The 19,006-nt window shown below is 42.2% G+C and overlaps 1 protein-coding gene across 1 annotated transcript in view; it reads right to left on the bottom strand.

Moving 5' to 3' along the window:
- Positions 1 to 13,582, bottom strand: part of LOC112070291 (serine/threonine-protein kinase MAK-like) — a 32,024-nt gene extending 18,442 nt beyond the window's left edge. The window contains 4 exon segments of the mRNA XM_070438907.1: positions 7,979 to 8,005; positions 8,007 to 8,098; positions 10,048 to 10,102; positions 12,783 to 13,582. Of these exon segments, the coding sequence (XP_070295008.1) occupies positions 7,979 to 8,005; positions 8,007 to 8,098; positions 10,048 to 10,102; positions 12,783 to 12,883 (275 nt within the window). The 5' untranslated portion in view covers positions 12,884 to 13,582.
- Between the last annotated feature and the right edge of the window lie 5,424 nt (positions 13,583 to 19,006).

Raw genomic sequence — 19,006 nt, 5'->3', positions numbered from 1 at the left:
AAAGAGAGATAAACAAAAAGAAGCATATGGGCATGGTGGGGGGCTAGATATGGGCAGTGGATGTGTGGGTTATGGTGGCTAGATATGGTATGGGTATGGGCTGGATAATGGGTATGGTATGGATAATGGGTAGATATGGGCTTGGATAGATATGGGTCCTGTATGGGCGAGATATGGGCTTGGTATAGGCTAGATATTGGCTGGGTATGGGGCTGGGTATGGGCATGGGCATGTTTGGGCATTGTATGGGCTAGATATGGGTATGGTATGGGCTTGGGTATGTGAGTAGCTAAGAGATATGGGTATGGGCTAGATAGGGTATGATCTAGATATAGGCATGGTATGGGCATGGCTGGATATGGGTATGGGCTAGATGTGGGCTAGATATGGATATAGGCATGGTATGGGTATGGCTGGATATGGGCATGGTATGGGTATGGGCTAGATATGGGCATGGTATGTGAATGGGATGGTATGGTATGGTATGGAGATATGGGCATGGTATGGGCTATATATGGGCATGGTATGTGTATGGGCATGTTATGGGCATGGTATGTGTATGGGCATGGTCATGGGCATGAGCATGGTGTGGGCTAGATATGGGCATGGTATGGGTATGGGGCTAAATAATGGGCATGGTATGGCATGGGCTAGATATGGGCATTGGTATGGGAGTGGGCTAAGATATGGTATGGGCTGGATATGGGTATGGCTAGATATGGCATGTATGGGTATGGGCTAGATATGGGCATGTATGGATATGGGCATGGTATGATATGGGCTAGATATGGGCATGGTATGGTTAGATATGGCTAGATATGGCATGGTATGTGTATGGGCTAGATATGGGTATGGCTGTTATGGCATGGTATGGGCATATGGTATGTGTAGGGCATGGTATGTGTATGGGCTGGATTTGGGCATGGTATGGGCTAGATATGGGTATGTATGGGCTAATATGGGCATGGTATGGTTATGTCATGTATGGCTAGATATGGGCATGGTATGTGTCGTGGATGTATGGGCATGGTATGGGCATGTATGGGCTAGATATGGGCATGGTATGGGCTAGAATAGGGCATGGTATGTGTATGGGCATGTATGGGCATGGTATGTGTATGGGCTGGTATGGGCTAGATATGGGCGTGGTATGGGCGTGGTATGGGTATGGGCTAGATATGGGCGTGGTATGGATATGGGCTAGATATGGGCTTGGTAGGGGTTATGGGCTAGATATGGCTTGATATGGGTATGGGCTAGATATGGGCTTGGTATGGGCTAGATATGGGCTTGGTAGGGGTTTTGGGCTTGATTATATAGGGCTTCTCTTATTAGGAATATTAAGAGAAGCCCACAAAACAAATCATTCAGTAGACATTCATTACGGCTTTAGACTAGGTCTCAGTAAGCCCATACCCATACCATGCCCATATCTAGCCCATACCCATACCATGCCCATACCCATACCATGCCCATATCTAGCCCATACCCATACCATGCCCACACCTCAAGTCAGTACATGTAGTAGCTACACTACAAAAGGTGCTAAGTAGAAACTTAGAGGGTTCTTTGGTTTGTCTGCATACGGGAACCCTTTTGGTGCTACGGGAACCCTCTATGTAGGGTTCTGCATAGAAACCCCTGTAAATTGTTCTACCCTTTTATATTTGAAGGGTTCTTCCTAGAACACTATATGAACGGTTCCACCAACCTTATTAGCCTTTAAATTGTAATTCTTTATGACAATACATTACATCTATCATAAGGCCTTTAGTTGAGGGCCTAGTTATACCCTACACACAGTGGTGTTAGGAAACTCCTGGTTTACAGACCACATCAGGCCTGCAAGTCACATTAAGCTTGCTTGCAAAGTGATGTGTAATTCCTATTGGAATCCAAACAGTGAGGATATCCAACAATTGCATTCAGAATGACTGCCAGGGTAGGTAAGATTCACCAATGAGTCTACCTGTCCTAAATCATCTAATGTGGAACAACCATCTCAGTAACGGGTGCAATAAGTCCAACTACTAACAGTTTGGATTTGTTTAGAAAAACAAATGTTATTTATGTTTGTGTAGCATAAGATTAATCAACCAATCAATGTACTTCACATGACATGCGAAAACACAGATATTGAAACAAACAATTCTGAAAATCAAACTGCAGTAGATCATGCTGGGAAATATGATAATGATTTGCGTGGGTTTTCAGTGTTTTATTAACGCTACACAGAGTCAAAATGACAATCACACTCAACTCTGGTTATGAACACTGACACTGTGGTTCTTTTCCCAATTTGCTGTGTACCATAAAATACACTACTGGTTCACTCATACGCCATTCTAATCTCCTACTCTCTGCAACAACAAAATCACAAAAAAATACTAATTTGAAATAAATAAATCATGGCAAAGATATGAACTATGTGAAATAATTAAGGAAATACCAGATACAGTTGTAGTCGGAAGTTTACATACACTTAGGTTGTCATTAGGAGTCATTAAAACTCGTTTTTCAACCACTCCACAAATGTCTTGTTAACAAACTATAGTTTTGGCAAGTCGGTTTAAGCATTCTACTTTGTGCATGACACAAGTATTTTTCCCAACAATTGTTTACAGACAGAATTATTTCACTTATAATTCACTGTATCACAATTCCAGTGGGTCAGAAGTTTACATACACGAAGTTGACTGCTTTAAACAGCTTGGAAAAATTCCAGAAAATGATATCATGGCTTTTGAAGCTTCTGATAGGCTAATTGACATCATTTGAGTCAATTGGAGGTGTACCTGTGGATGTATTTCAAGGCCTACCTTCAAACTCAGTGCCTCTTCGCTTGACATCATGGGAAAATCAAAGAAAATCCGCCAAGACCTCAGGAAAAAAAGTAGACCTCCACAAGTCTGGTTCATCCTTGGGAGCAATTTCCAAACGCCTGAAGGTACCACGTTCATCTGTACAAACAATAATACGCAAGTATAAACACCATGGGACCAGGCAGCCGTCATACCGCTCAGGAAGGAGACGCGTTTCTGTCTCCTAGAGATGAACGTACTTTGGTGCAAAAAGTGCAAATCAATCCCAGAACAACAACAAAGAACCTTGTTGAAGATGCTGGAGGAAACACGTACAAAAGTATCTATATCCACAGTAAAACGAGTCCAATATCGACATAACCTGAAAGGCCGCTCAGCAAGGAAGAAGCCACTGTTACAAACTGCCATAAAAAAAGCCAGACTACGGTTTGCAACTGGCACATAGGGACAAAGATCGTACTTTTTGGAGAAATGTCCTCTGGTCTGAACAAAAATAGAACTGTTTGGCCATAATGACCATTGTTATTTTGGGGAAAAAGGGGATGCTTGCCAAGCCGAAAGAACACCATCCAACCGTAGCACGGGGGGTGGCAGCATCATGTGGGGGGTGCTTTGCTGCAGGAGAGACTTGGTGCACTTCAAAATAGATGGCATCTGATGGGCAGGGAAAATTATGTGGAATATATTGAAGCAACATCTCAAGATATCAGGCAGGAAGTTAAAGCTTGGTCACAAATGGGCCTTCCAAATGGACAATGACCCCAAGCATACTTCCAAAGTTGTGGCAAAATGGCTTAAGGACAACAAAGTCAAGGTATTGGAGTGGCCATCACAAAGCCCTGACCTCAATCCAATAGAAATGTAGATGAGAAATGAGAGAGAAAATAGCGTGTGCGAGCAAGGAGGCCTACAAACCTGACTCAGTTACAACAGCTCTGTCAGAAGGAATGGGCTAAAGTTCACCCAACTTATTGTGGGAAGCTTGTGGAAGGCTACCTGAAATATTTGACCCAAGTTAAACAATTTTAAAAAGACAATGCTACCAAATACGAATTGAGTGTATGTAGAGTTCTGACCCACTGGGACTGTGATAAAAGAAATGAAAAGCTGAAACAAATCATTCTCTCTACTATTATTCTGACAATTCACATTCTTAAAATAAAGTGGTGATACTAACTGACCTAAGATAGGGAATTTTTACTAGGATTAAATGTCAGGAATTGGCAAAAACTGAGTTTAAATGTTTGGCTAAGGTGTATGTAAACTTCCGACTTCAACTGTACATGAACAAAATATTCCCATGTAGGTACACTTTAAAACACTCACACCTATCTTTTTAAAACTGATCAGATGACTCAACTCCTGATGTTAAAGTTTAAACATGGAGGTGAACAAATAATGCTCAAAATCATCATAAGAAGAACCCTTTTCTCCAGAGAAATTATTCCTAGGATGTTTTAACCCTTTGCTTTACAAAGAACACTTGTCTTCCAAAAATAGTTCCATAGAACCCGATCGCTCCTCAAAGAACCCTTTGTTGGAACTTTCTTTCTCCCAAGAGTGTAGCCAATACATTGTCTATTGCTTGAATAGTTATTAACAGCATTCCTTTGAAAAACATTTTGACAGGCGGATCATATTGTACGTGACGACAGCGTTGTGCAAGCATTCAGAATCGACTACTAGTAGGCTATGCATTGTTATCTTATTGTAGCGAACGGAGAGGCAGGGACGCAAACCCAGGTCGCTGGAGTGAAAAGGCAAACTCCTTACACATCGCGCCATAGGGTTAACCCACTCGGTGGGAATTTTAATGTGGATTATCGTAGATCGCTACAATATTCAGTCTCAGTGTCTCTTGTACCTTCAGTGAGAGGTCTCTAGCTGGGCTGGGGAACCTACCCATGTTTTATGGATAAAGGAGGTCTCTAGCTGGGCTGGGAACCTACCATGTTTATGGATAAAGGAGGTCTCTAGCTGGGCTGGGGAACCTACCATGTTTATGGATAAAGGAGGTCTCTAGCTGGGCTGGGGACACCATGTTTAGGATAAAGGAGGTCTCTAGCTGGGCTGGGGAACCTACCATGTTTATGGATAAAGGAGGTCTCTAGCTGGGCTGGGGAACCTACCATGTTTATGGATAAAGGAGGTCTCTAGCTGGGCTGGGGAACCTACATGTTTATGGATAAAGGAGGTCTCTAGCTGGGCTGGGAACCTACCATGTTTATGGATAAAGGAGGTCTCTAGCTGGGCTGGGGAACCTACCATGTTTATGGATAAAGGAGGTCTCTAGCTGGGCTGGGGAACCTACCATGTTTATGGATAAAGGAGGTCTCTAGCTGGGCTGGGGAAACCACCATGTTTATGGATAAAGGAGGTCTCTAGCTGGGCTGGGGAACCTACCATGTTTATGGGATAAAGGAGGTCTCTAGCTGGGCTGGGGGAACCTACCATGTTTATGGATAAAGGAGGTCTCTAGCTGGGCTGGGGAACCTACCATGTTTATGGATAAAGGAGCGTACTAGTGGAGTCTCTAGCTGGGCTGGGGAACCTACCATGTTTATGGATTAAGGAGGTCTCTAGCTGGGCTGGGGAACCTACCATGTTTATGGATAAAGGATGGTCTCTAGCTGGGCTGGGGAACCTACCATGTTTATGATAAAGGAGGTCTCTAGCGGCTGGGGAACCTACCATGTTTATGGGTAAAGGAGGTCTCTAGCTGGGCTGGGGAACCTACCATGTTTATGGATAAAGGAGGTCTCTAGCTGGGCTGGGGAACCTACCATGTTTATGGATAAAGGAGGTCTCTAGCTGGGCTGGGAACCTACCATGTTTATGGATAAAGGAGGTCTCTAGCTGGGCTGGGGAACCTTACCATGTTTATGGATAAAGGAGTGTTAGCTTGGGCTGGGGAACCTACCATGTTTATGGATAAAGGAGGTCTCTAGCTGGGCTGGGGAACCTACCATGTTTATGGATAAAGGAGGTCTCTAGCTGGGCTGGGGAACCTACCATTTTTATGGATAAAGGAGGTCTCTAGCTGGGCTGGGGAACCTACCATGTTTATGGATAAAGGAGGTCTCTTAGCTGGGTGGGGAACCTACCATGTTTATGGATAAAGGAGGTCTCTAGCTGGGCTGGGGAAAACCTACCATGTTTATGGATAAAGGAGGGTCTCTAGCTGGGCTGGGGAACCTACCATGTTTATGGATAAAGGAGGTCTCTTAGCTGGGCTGTGGGAACCTACCATGTTTATGGATAAAGGAGGTCTCTAGCTGGGCTGGGGAACCTACCATGTTTATGGATAAAGGAGGTCTTGTACCTCAGTGAGAGGTCTCTAGCTGGGCTGGGAACTACCATGTTTATGGATAAAGGAGGTCTCTAGCTGGGCTGGGGAACCTACCATGTTTATGGATAAAGGAGGTCTCTAGCTGGGCTGGGAACCTACCATGTTTATGGATAAAGGAGGTCTCTAGCTGGGCTGGGGAACCTACCATGTTTATGGATAAAGGAGGTCTCTAGCTGGGCTGGGGAACCTACCATTGTTTATGGTAAAGGAGGTCTCTAGCTGGGCTGGGAACCTACCATGTTTATGGATAAAGGAGGTCTCTAGCTGGGCTGGGGAACCTACCATGTTTATGGATAAAGGAGGTATTGTACCTTCAGAGAGAGGTCTCTAGCTGGGCTGGGGAACCTACCATGTTTATGGATAAAGGAGACTTGTACCTTCAGAGAGAGGTCTCTAGTTGGCTGGGGAATCTACCATGTTTTATGGATAAGGAGACTTGTACCTTCAGAGAGAGGTCTCTAGTTGGGCTGGGGATCTCCCATGTTTATGGATAAAGGAGCTCTCTAGCTGGGCTAGGGAACCTACCATGTTTATGGATAAAGGGGGTCTCTAGTTGGGCTGGGGAACCTACCATGTTTATGGATAAAGGAGGTCTCTAGTTGGGCTGGGCAACCTACCATGTTTATGGATAAAGGAGGTATTGTACCTTCAGAGAGAGGTCTCTAGCTGGGCTGGGGAACCTACCATGTTTATGGATAAAGGAGGTCTCTAGTTGGGCTGGGGAACCTACCATGTTTATGGATAAAGGTCTTGTACCTTCAGTGAGAGGTCTCTAGCTAGGCTGGGGTACCTACCATGCTTATGGATAAAGGAGAGTCCCTGTAATATCTGAAACAGCACGTTCCTGATCACTGACTCAGGAACAATCTCTGTCTGGAAAGATGAACATCAATACATTCACATAGTTAGTCATTTAGCAGATGCTCTTATCCAGAGAGACATACAGTCAGTGCATTCGGGTTAACCGAGCTAGGTAAGACAACCACATATCACAATCCTTGTAAGTAAAACTTTCCTCAATAATCAATCAGATCATACATACATAGGAACGTTCACAGATAAAGGTGTCATTTCAACAGCTACAGAGAAATTTGCATCCATCTGAACTGTCCAATTAGTAACAGAAATACAATTAAACAAACTACTATTTCATGAAAATAATAGTAACAAACTACAATTAAAATGGTTCATTCTTCCATCTTTCATTCTTTCTCATTATTCGATTGATATCTTGCATATAATATTGATGAGTGATTGATCCTACCGGTCCTTCATCATAATATTGATGAGTGATTGATCCTACCTGTCCTTCATCATAATATTGATGAGTGATTGATCCTACCTGTCTTTCATCATAAATATTGATGAGTGATTGATCCCACCTGTCCTTCATCATAATATTGATGAGTGATTGATCCTACCTGTCCTTCATCATAATATTGACGAGTGATTGATCCTACTGTCCTTCATCATAATATTGATGAGTGATTGATCCTACCTGTCCCATCATAATATTGATGAGTGATTGATCCTACCTGTCTTTCATCATAATATTGATGAGTGATTGATCCTACCTGTCTTTCATCATAATATTGGTGAGTGATTGATCCTACCCGTCTTTCATCATAATATTGATGAGTGATCGATCCTACCTGTCTTTCATCATAATATTGATGAGTGATTGATCCTACCTGTCCTTCATCATAATATTGATGAGTGATTGATCCTACCTGTCCTTCATCATAATATGATGAGTGATTGATCCTACCTGTTTGGCATCATAATATTGATGAGTGATTGATCCTACCTATCCTTCATCAGCTGGTAGAGGTTTCCTCATGTACTCAAAGACAAAGTAGAGGTGGTCATTCTCCCGGATAACCTCCTTCAGCTTCACTACGTTGGCAGTGCTCAACTTCTTCAGAGACTGTAAACATAACGTACACATTGCTTTGTATGGAGTGACATTAGCTAATGTATAATATATTTCTACTCTTACGTCAATAAGAAAGTGGGTAATGTCAGAAACCCAGAACTAAAATCTGGAATAATTGCGTCAGATGCTACATTTATAGTATGTTACGTAGAGTTTGTGCATGAGAGATTACTGAGTGGGTGTAATGGCTTCCCATTGTTTTCTGACATGAGAGAGATTATAGAGTGGTGTAATGGCTTCCCATTGTTTTCTGACATGAGAGATTATGGAGTGGTGTAATGGCTTCCCATTGTTTTCTGACATGAGAGAGATTATAGAGTGGTGTAATGGCTTCCCATTGTTTTCTGACATGAGAGATTATAGAGTTGGTGTAATGGCTTCCCATTGCTTTCTGACATGAGAGATTATGGAGTGGGGGTAATGGCTTCCCATTGTTTTCTGACATGAGAGATTATGGAGTGGTGTTAATGGCCTCCCATTGTTTTCTGACATGAGAGATTATGGAGTGGGGTAATGGCCTCCCATTGTTTTCTGACATGAGAGATTTATGGAGGTGGGGGTAATGGCTTCCCATTGTTTTCTGACATGAGAGATTATGGAGTGGGGGGTAATGGCATCCCATTGTTTTCTGACATGAGAGATTATGGAGTGGGGGTAATGGCATCCCATTGTTTTCTGACATGAGAGATTACTGAGTGGGGGTAATGGCCTCCATTGTTCTGACATGAAGAGATTATGGAGTGGGGGTAATGGCATCCCATTGTTTTCTGACATGAGAGATTACTGAGTGGGGTAATGCCTCCCATTGTTTTCTGACATGAGAGATTATGGAGTGGGGGTAATGGCCTCCCATTGTTGTCTTTTTTTATTTTTAAAATTTTTAAATTTTACCCCCTTTTCTACCCAATTTTCGTGGTATCCAATCGCTAGTAATTACTATCTTGTCTCATCGCTACAACTCCCGTATGGGCTCGGGAGAGACGAAGGTCGAAAGCCATGCGTCCTGAAGCACAACCCAACCAAGCCGCACTGCTTCTTAACACAGCGCGCCTCCAACCCGGAAGCCAGCCGCACCAATGTGTCGGAGGAAACACCGTGCACCTGGCCCCCTTGGTTAGCCCGCCACAGAAGTCGCTGGAGCGCGATGAGACAAGGATATCCCTACCGGCCAAACCCTCCCTAACCCGGACGACGCTAGGCCAACCTTAGGTATTGGGGGGCTGGCTGGTGTCGTGGACAATTGCAAGATGATGGTATAATGCTTGTAAAATGATGTTATAATGCTTGTATTACATTATAATAGTTGTTACATTCGAACAGAATAGAGTATTGTGTGTGTGTTCCACTGAGGATGGGCCTCCATGAGATAGCACTGACAGAGGAGATTTACGATGTCTTTGGGTGATAAAACCTAAAGAGCATTCCAGAGAACATGAGCTAATGGTTCTGTGCTATGAAGTACCAGGAACGAGATTAGAACCTCGTCTGAGGGACCAAACTTAACGATAATTAATAGCGAATGTTATCTGGTTAAGGGATACTCCTTTCTCAAGAAAAAGTATTTATTTGTGAACAGTTCCTAAGATCTGTGGTTCGTCGTGTAGGTTGAGAGGGGTGTATCTTGGCTATAAAAGATATTTTCTGTAGTCACTTTAGCATCATTGAAAGTTAAAAATAGCTATTGCAAAGCTTATTAAAGATGTAGTTTAAGTATAACTCTGACTGGTGTGTAGTATGTAACTCTCCTCATTTGGTAAAGCAGAAATATGCCACCACACTGGTCCAAATGTTTACGACAAGAGCTTATAGTTTTAAAATGTCATGGTGGTTTTAAATTACCTTAGGATGTATTTGAAATGGCAGCTTATAGTGCACTGCGCCCCTGGTCAAAAGCAGGGTGCCATAATGAGTAGGGCGCCATTTCAGATAGTGGTTCCTACCTTGACTTCTCGTAAGTTCATACACTCATCCCACGAGTAGAACTTCCTCTTCATCCTGAGAGAACATATTTAATCTAAGAGCCTACATTCAATACAAGTTAAAGGACACATTTAATATCTATTAGATGGTTAATACAAGAATAATAACTTTACACAATTGATATACTCCTATTATGTGCATAGGTGTTCATGATATGAACTAAACCTGAGAGTCAGGTGTTTTGGACCAATTTGTATTCCGTATATTTAATAGTCTACCGGTACTACTTCCTGAGGCCTATAGTCTCTGATAATGATAGCCTCACGGAACCCCTATCCCAAATTTGTAGAATATTTTTATTTTTATTTAAAAAGCTGGTTCCTTCCCTACCAGCATTCTTGGGTGACACCACGGATATGCGAGAGATCCTTGAGAAGTTCAATCTAATGATATACTTGTAACTATGGATGTTCCAGGTGTTTATAGAAACATGCCCCGTACAGGAAGCCTAGAAGCCCTCTCTCACTATCTAGATACACACCCTGAAGGTCTGCTGCCTCCTTCTGGTTTTATTTTGACATTAACCCAAAATGGCGTTATCTAGGAACTATTTTCAATATGCTGGCTCTTTTTTTTTACCTCCAATACCAGGGAACAGCGATGGGAATTATAACATTGGGGATTATGCTAATTTGTGTATGGGTTTCTGGGAAGAAAAAAAGTATTTACATATGCTGTCTCTAAAGCGTTCTTTTCTAATATTGTCCTGTGGTGCCGATACGTTGACGATATTCTGGTAGTCTGGAGGGGCACAGAGAAGGACTTGGGTAGATTTGGGTTCTATGCCAACTCTACTAATCCACATTAATAATTTACATTAGAGCATTGTACTTCCTCTGTCGATTTCCTCGACCTCACTGTTTTTTAAAAAGGTGATACGCTTGAAACTACTATTGTTCATAAACCTCTCAGTAGGAACACTAAGCTAGGACAGTAAATCATCCTAAATCTCTAAAAGCAACATTCCCAACGGTCAATTCCTTAGACTGAGGAGAGAGAAACTGCAGCAAATCAAATGACTGAGACAAAAGCTGAAATAATGAAAAAGAGGTCCCTACAGTGATAGTCCCCTCGCCGTGGACCGAGGCTACAGTGATAGTCCCCTCGCCGTGGAACGAGGCTACAGTGATAGTCCCCTCGCCGTGGAACGAGGCTACAGTGATAGTCCCCTCACCGTGGACCGAGGCTACAGTGATAGTCCCCTGTTGGTGAGGTTTATGACCCCCAATAGCTTTCCCCCTTTTCTCGCTCTACTCTGCAGAATGGACTCTTGGAAAGCCTTTTGTTAACAGAGATAGTATGGTAACATCGAAAGGTTGTGAACAGAACAATATTTCGGTAATCCAACCAGTAGAAAGTATCCGTTGGTACTTAAAGAATATGATGTCAGATCAGTCGTCGTCTGAGACATTATTACTGTTGACAGGAAGACATAAACTGTATCCTGGAAAGTCTACACATTCTAGTTATCAGATTCACATGGAATTGTTGTGCAATTTTAAATTTTAAATATGAAACTATTTGTGAAAAGATTAAATGTAATGTTTGTTTTTAAAATGAGAGAATTGTTATCATAAGTAAAATATGCTCACTCAGTGGCCACACCCACATGAATAGGCATTGGTTGGAAATGAACCAACCCCTCTTCTACATTTCTATATGTAGAAGAGCCTCCCACCACCCCCACAGCCCCGTGACCAAATTCACCGCGAACTAAACCAACCTCAGCGTGAACTCTGGTTGCGAATGGTTGAACGACTACAACCTAACGAAATGAATTTCAACATGGAGGTGACGATCGCCACGCTGGAAGAATGAATTTCGACTATACCAGCCAGAATATAGCATGAACTTATAGTATGGCAACTTGGCATGAACTTTGAACTCTTATTCACTAAAGAAGTGATAACTCGACGTCTAGGATGTATCAGCAGCAGCTGTAAACGTGGGCTAGGAGAGGACGGACAATCTCTTCAGAACGACAGGGTACTACAACGTATCCGTTCTACCACAAGACGACAGACTACACTGTATCCGCCAAGAAATATTCTTCAAAGGACAAGAGAGATCTCTGCTGGGCAACCCAGCCTTCCATCTTCGACAAATCTATCGAAGTGCAGCTCAGAGTAAATATATTTCTTGCATTTTTCTTTTCCGAATGGGCGGTACTTTAGAATGCATAAGATTCTGTATTTACGCCAGCATAGCTTCATAAGGTCCGATAGAGACCCAATCCTTCTGTTCCTCAGTCTTCCCGCTCTTTCATTCAAACCCAACCCCCTGTCTTTGTGTAACCAGCCGTCATATCGCTTCCATCCACTAGGGACGTTTTCTTTTATGACATAATTAGTAATCAATGTATGATCCATCCTGTGTATATGTAATTCTGTGTGATTGTTTAGGTAATTAGTAAATAAATAATTAAACCAAATGTTGTATTGCTGATTCAACTTATTAGCCAGGGTTCGTGAAGATAACCAAGAATTTAACGACGTTCAGATGAGACTGAATAAGGTGACGATTAATAATTGACTGCTACAGATATAAAAGATGACCAGATCTTTGAGAGTTTATTCAGAAGACAACAGCTCTATAAACATTATTCCGTGGTGCCCCTTCACCCCCACAGCCGCTTCACCCCCACAGCCTCCCACCACCCCCACCACCCCCACAGCCGCTTCACCCATGCCCTCACCTCTTGATGGCCACCAGTTCTCCAGATTCGTTGCTCTTGCCCATGAGTACGCTGCCGAAGGTCCCGTCCCCCAGCTGTCTCATGGTGGTATAACGATTCATCTCCCACCGCGGGGCCGCGTTCCAACCCTGCTGCTGCTCCTTCAGCGGAGAGTGGGTAGGAAAACGTTACAACGTCTCAAATGGAGCCCTATTCTCTATATAGTGCACTACTTTGACCAGGAATAGAGCTACATAGGGAATAGGGTGCCATTTGGAATGTTGCATACTATACACAGTGCGTTTGGAAAGTATTCAAACCCCTTTGACATTTTCCACATTTTGTTTAAGTTACAGCCTTATTCTAAAATGGATTAAATTGTTTTTTTTCACCTCCCTGACCAAGGCCCTTCTCCCCCGATTGTTCAGTTTGGCCGGGCGGCCAGCTCTAGGAAGAGTCTTGGTGGTTCCAAACTTCTTCTATTTAAGAATGATGGAGGCCACTGTGTTCTTGGGGACCTTCAAAGCTGCAGAAATGTTTTGTTACCCTTCCCCAGATCTGTGTCTCAACACAATCCTGTCTCAGAGCTCTACGGACAATTCCTTCGACCTCATGGCTTGGCTTTTGCTCTGACATGCACTGTCAACTGTGGGACCTTATATAGACAGGTGTGTGCTTTTCCAAATCATGTCCAATCAATTGAATTTACCACAGGTGGACTCCAATCAAGTTGTAGAAACATCTCAAGGATGATTAATGGAAACAGGATGCACCTGAGCTCAATTTCGAGTCTCATAGCAAAGGGTCTGAATACTTATGTAAATAAGGTATTTCAGTTGTTTTTTTAAATAAATTTGCAAACATTTCTAGAAACCTGTTTTCCCTTTGTCATTATGGGGTATTGTGTGTAGATTGATGAGGAAAATAAATGTATTTAATCAATTTTAGAATAAGGCTGAAACGTAGCAAAATGTGGAAAGGGTCAAGAGGTCTGAATAGCAGCAGTGTAATGTAAATAGTCCGGGTGGCCATTTGATTAATTGTTCAGCAGTCTTATGGCTTGGGGGTAGAAGCTGTTAAGGAGCCCCTTGACCCAGACTTGGCGCCACCTGGTAAAGAGGTCGTGGACGGCAGGAAGCTTGGCCACAGTGATGTGCTGGGCCGTATGCACTGCCTTCTGTTGTGTATCACCAGTGGTACATTTACTTTTCATTCCTATCATTTCGAATCTACAATGTTTGTTTGGTTAAGTAATTTCTGTTATGCATTCAATATATTATTATTCCTTTTACTGTTCTCATTGTCGGAGTGGACACATTGTTTGCAGAGCGCACAACCTATGTAACACAAGTTTTGGTTTATTTCATTCCATCTACGAGTTTTTTTCAATTCAATTTAGTCATCGTCTTTTGTTTGGAGCGCTCCTGTGAATGTTGAGTAAGGACGAGCACAAAGAAGTAGACCTATAGACTACCTGGCCTGATTACACATAGAAGTAGGTCTATAGACTACTGGCCTGATTACACAATAGAAGTAGGTCTATAGACTACCTGGCCTGATTACACATAGAAGTAGACCATAGACTACCTGGCCTAATTACACATAGAAGTAGACCTATAAGACTACCTGGCCTAATTACACATAGAAGTAGACCTAAGACTACCTGGCCTAATTACACATAGAAGTAGGTCTATAGACTACCTGGCCCTGATTACACATAGAAGTAGGTCTATAGACTACCTGGCTGATTAGACATAGAGTAGGTCTATATACTACCTGCCCTGATTACACATAGAAGTAGGCCTATAGACTACCTGGCCTAATTCACATAGAAGTAGGTCTATAGACTACCTGGCCCTGATTACACATATGAAGTAGGCCTATAGACTACCTGGCCTGATTACACATAGAAGTAGGCCTATAGGACTACCTGATTACACATAGAAGTAGGTTATAGACTACCTGGCCTGATTACACATAGAGTAGGCTATAGACTACGGCTGCCTGATTACACATAGAAGTAGGTCTATAGACTACCTGGCTGATTACACATAGAAGTAGACCTATAGACTACCTGCCTGATTACACATAGAAGTAGATCTATAGACTACCTGGCTGATTACACATGAGAAAGTAGGTCTATAGACTACCTGGCCTGATTACACATAGAAGTAGGTCTATAGACTACCTGGCCTGATTACACATAAAGTAGGTCTATAGACTACCTGGCCCTGATTACACATAGAAGTAGACTATGACTACCTGCTGATTAACACTAGAAGTAGGTCTATAGACTACCTGGCCTGATTACACATAGAAGTAGGTCTATAGACTACCTGGCCTGATTAGACATAGAAGTAGGTCTATAGTACTTACCTGCTGATTACACATAGAAGTAGGCTATAGATAACCTGGCCTAATTACACATAGAAGTAGGTCTATGACTACCTGGCCTGATTACACATAGAAGTAGGCCTATAGACTACCTGGCTGATTACACATAGAAGTAGCTATAGACTACCTGCCATTACACATAGAAGTAGGTCATTAATAGACTCCTGGCCTGACTACACATAGAAGTAGGTCCTATAGACTACCTGGCCTGATTACACATAGATGCTTGTACCGGTCCTAGATAGACTACCTGGCCTGATTACACATAGAAGTAGACCTATAGACTACCTGGCCTGTTACACATAGAAAGTAGGTCTATAGACTACCTGGGCCTGATTACACATTAGAGAGTAGGTCTATAGGACTACTGGCCTGATTATCACATAGAAGTAGGTCTATAGACTACCTGGCCTGATTACACATAGAAGTAGGTCTATAGACTACCTGGCCCTGATTATACATAGAAGTAGACCTATAGGCTACCTGGCCTGCGTGCAAACCTAGGCATATAAATGTGCCTATTTGGGGATCTGATAGTTTTTCTGATTGGCTTAAATCGCACCACCACTAATGAGCTGTGAAGCTTCTCAAAGTCATGTTTTCTTCACCTCAAACAGAAAGCGAACGAAGTCGGTTTTTACATCAGCTGAGAATGACAATAGTTCCTCAACGTATTTGAAAGATCTTTCCAGCTGTCTCCCCTTTGATGACCACTCAGAGTGAAAGGGAACAACATCATGCTCTGATCCAGTGGAAACACCATACAAACAGGCCTACCAGATGACCACTCAGAGTGAAAGGGAACAACATCATGCTCTGATCCAGTGGAAAGCCCTTACAAACAGGCCTACCAGATGACCTCTTATCAGTGCTCGACTTGGACTGAAATAAGTTCTGGTAATCATTTTGGGTGCTGGTACTGTTTATATTTAGGTGGTCCACAATACTGTTGAGCTGATATTCTATAAGAGGAACAGGAACGCAAGCAGTAGAACATGTGAGGTGTCGATACTCAGCTCCGCTGGGCTCCTGCCCAAGTAAAGCACCGCCTCTTAACACTAGCGCAAATAGCCTACAGCTGTGTCTGTCCCGAGCTCGCTGCCGTGGGAAATTGAGGACCCAGAATATTTTATACAATGTTTCAAGTTTGTTACATTTAGATTTGGATAGAATTTTGATTATCTAGATGACAATGATTTTGAGATATGAAGACATTATTATAAAAGAAATGAAACTGTTCCACAAAAATTTGCATATGAAAACCATAACTGGCACGCAGATCAGTAGAAGTGGTCAGATAAATTGACATTCCACATGAGGAAGGTTACCGACTCCTCTTGTAGCCAATTACCGGCAACTTCAGGAGAGTAATGGCAGAATCTGCGAAAGCTAGCAGGAGCGGGAGGAGAATGGTTGGGTCAGGTTAGTATTTTTTATTTAAATTCGGGTTATCTAGATCTCTGGCTCCCTCTTGAGTCATTTGGGTATTATTTCACCAAACCGTGAGCTTAAAGCATCAGACAAGCTCAATGAATATAGTTGATTTTATATGGAAAAATACACATTTGAAAATGTTGACCAATGGATTGGTCGAAAGAACAGACGAGTTTCGGTCAACCAATATTTTTGTTGCTGTTGTTGCGGAAAGCCCTACTGTATGCGGTTTCGGTAGCCTGATGGCATCCAGACTGAGGAGAAATCTGCACACATCCCTGACCACCACCTGAAGTGGTCAAACAGATCTGAACACAAATCAGACTACAAATCATCTTTTTTGTGTCTAGACCCGTCTTTTCAAAGCGATCTTCGTATTCTGATAGCAGAAGTCACATGTAAGTATCAAGTGTAGACACAACCTCACTGTAACCAGTACCTGTAATCTGGTTCAGGTTATTAATCAACCTACCAGGGTGTTTACAAACACTACAGGGACAAGATTATCCACATGTATTGATCACATTTTTACTAATACTGTAGAACTTTGTTCTGAAGCTGTATCCGTCCCCATTGGATGCAGTGATCACAATATAGTGGCTATATCCAGGAAAGACAAAGTTACAACAGCTGGACCTAAAATAGTGTATAACAGATAATACAACATATTTTACTGTGACTCTTATGTGGATGATGTTAAAAATATTTATTGGTCTGATGTGATTAATGAGGAGCATCCAGACGCTGCACTTGAGGAATTTATTAAATTTCTGCTTCCAATTATTGATAAAGATGCACCTGTTAAGAAACTGACTGTTAGAACTGTTAAGGCTCCATGGATTGATGAGGAATTGAAGAACTGTATGGTTGAAAGAGATGGGGAAAAGGAGTGGCTAATAAGTCTGGCTGCACATCTGACTGGCAGACTTATTGCGAAATTGAGAAGTTAAGTGACTAAACAAAAAAGAAGAGTCTGTATTATGAAGCCAAGATCAACGATACGAAGAATGATGGGGGGAAAAAAACGTATTTCTTTTTTCCCTCATCTTTCATCCAATCAGATGGCTTATTCATCACAAACCATTTGATGTTGCCAATTATTTTAATGATTACTTCATTGGCAAAGCGGGAAAATGTAGGTAGGAAATGCCAACAATGAACAGTGAGCCATCGTATTCATGCATAAAAAAAACTAATAATGATAGAAAAGCATTGCAAATTAGAATGTTGTAAAGTTAATGTGGGAGAGGTGGAAAATGTATTGTTTTCGATCAATAATGACCCACCTCCTGGCATTGACAACTTAGAAGGAAAGCTACTGAGGATGGTAGCTGCCTCTATAGCCACTCCTATCTGTTATATCTTTAATCTGAGTCTAGAGGAAGGTGTTTGTCCTCAGGCCTGGAGGGAAGCCAATGTCATTCCGCTACCCAAGAGTGGTAAAGCGGCCTTTACTGGTTCTATCACCTTGTTGCCCAGCTCTTAGCAAACTGTTGGAAAAAAATTGGGTTTGACCAAATACAATGCTATTTCGCTGTGAACAAATTGACAACAAACTTTCAGCATGCTTATAGAGAAGGGCACTCAACATGTACTGACACAAATTAGAAATTGATAATAAGAAGATTGTGTGAGCTGTACTATTAGATTTCAGTGCAGCCTTTGATATTATTGACCATAACCTGTTGTTGAGAAAACGTATGTATTTTCAACCTCTGCCACATCGTGGATTTAAAGCTATCTATCTCACAGAACTCAGAGGGTTTTCTTTAATGGAAGCCTCTCTAATGTCAAACACGTAGGGTATGGTGTACCGCAGGGCAGCTCTCTAGGCCCTCAACACTTTTCTATCACTTCTTCTTTTAATAAGAAACATTGTTTTGAAAATTCCAAATTGTTTGCATAGTCAACTTACACACAGACACTTACCCCACCAGACATGTCACCAGGGGACTTTTCACAGTCCCCAAATACAGAACAAATTCAAGAAAGTGTACAGTATTATTTAGAACCCTTACTGCATGGAACTTCCTTCCATCTCATATTGCTCAAATGAACAGAAAACCTGGTTTCAAAACACAGATAAAGCAACACCTCACGCCACAACGCCTCTCCCCTATTTGACCAAGATAGTTTGTGTGTATGCATTGATATGTAGGCTACGTGTACTATTTTAAAAATGTATGTAGTTCTGTCCTTGAGCTGTTTTTGTCTGTTAAAGTTCTGTATTATGTTTCATGTTTTGTGTGGAACTCCAGGAAGAGTAGCTGCTGCTTTCTCAACAGCCAATGGGGATCCTCATAAAACCCCGGGAAGAGTAGCTGCTGCTTTCTCAACAGCCAATGGGGATCCTCATAAAACCCCAGGAAGAGTAGCTGCTGCTTTCTCAACAGCCAATGGGGATCCTCATAAAACCC

Source organism: Salvelinus sp. IW2-2015, unplaced genomic scaffold (genome assembly GCF_002910315.2).
Source record: "Salvelinus sp. IW2-2015 unplaced genomic scaffold, ASM291031v2 Un_scaffold1277, whole genome shotgun sequence".
Taxonomy (NCBI): domain Eukaryota; kingdom Metazoa; phylum Chordata; class Actinopteri; order Salmoniformes; family Salmonidae; genus Salvelinus; species Salvelinus sp. IW2-2015.
The sequence above is the reverse complement of the archived record's forward strand: the minus strand, read 5'-3'. Positions and strand labels throughout refer to the sequence as shown.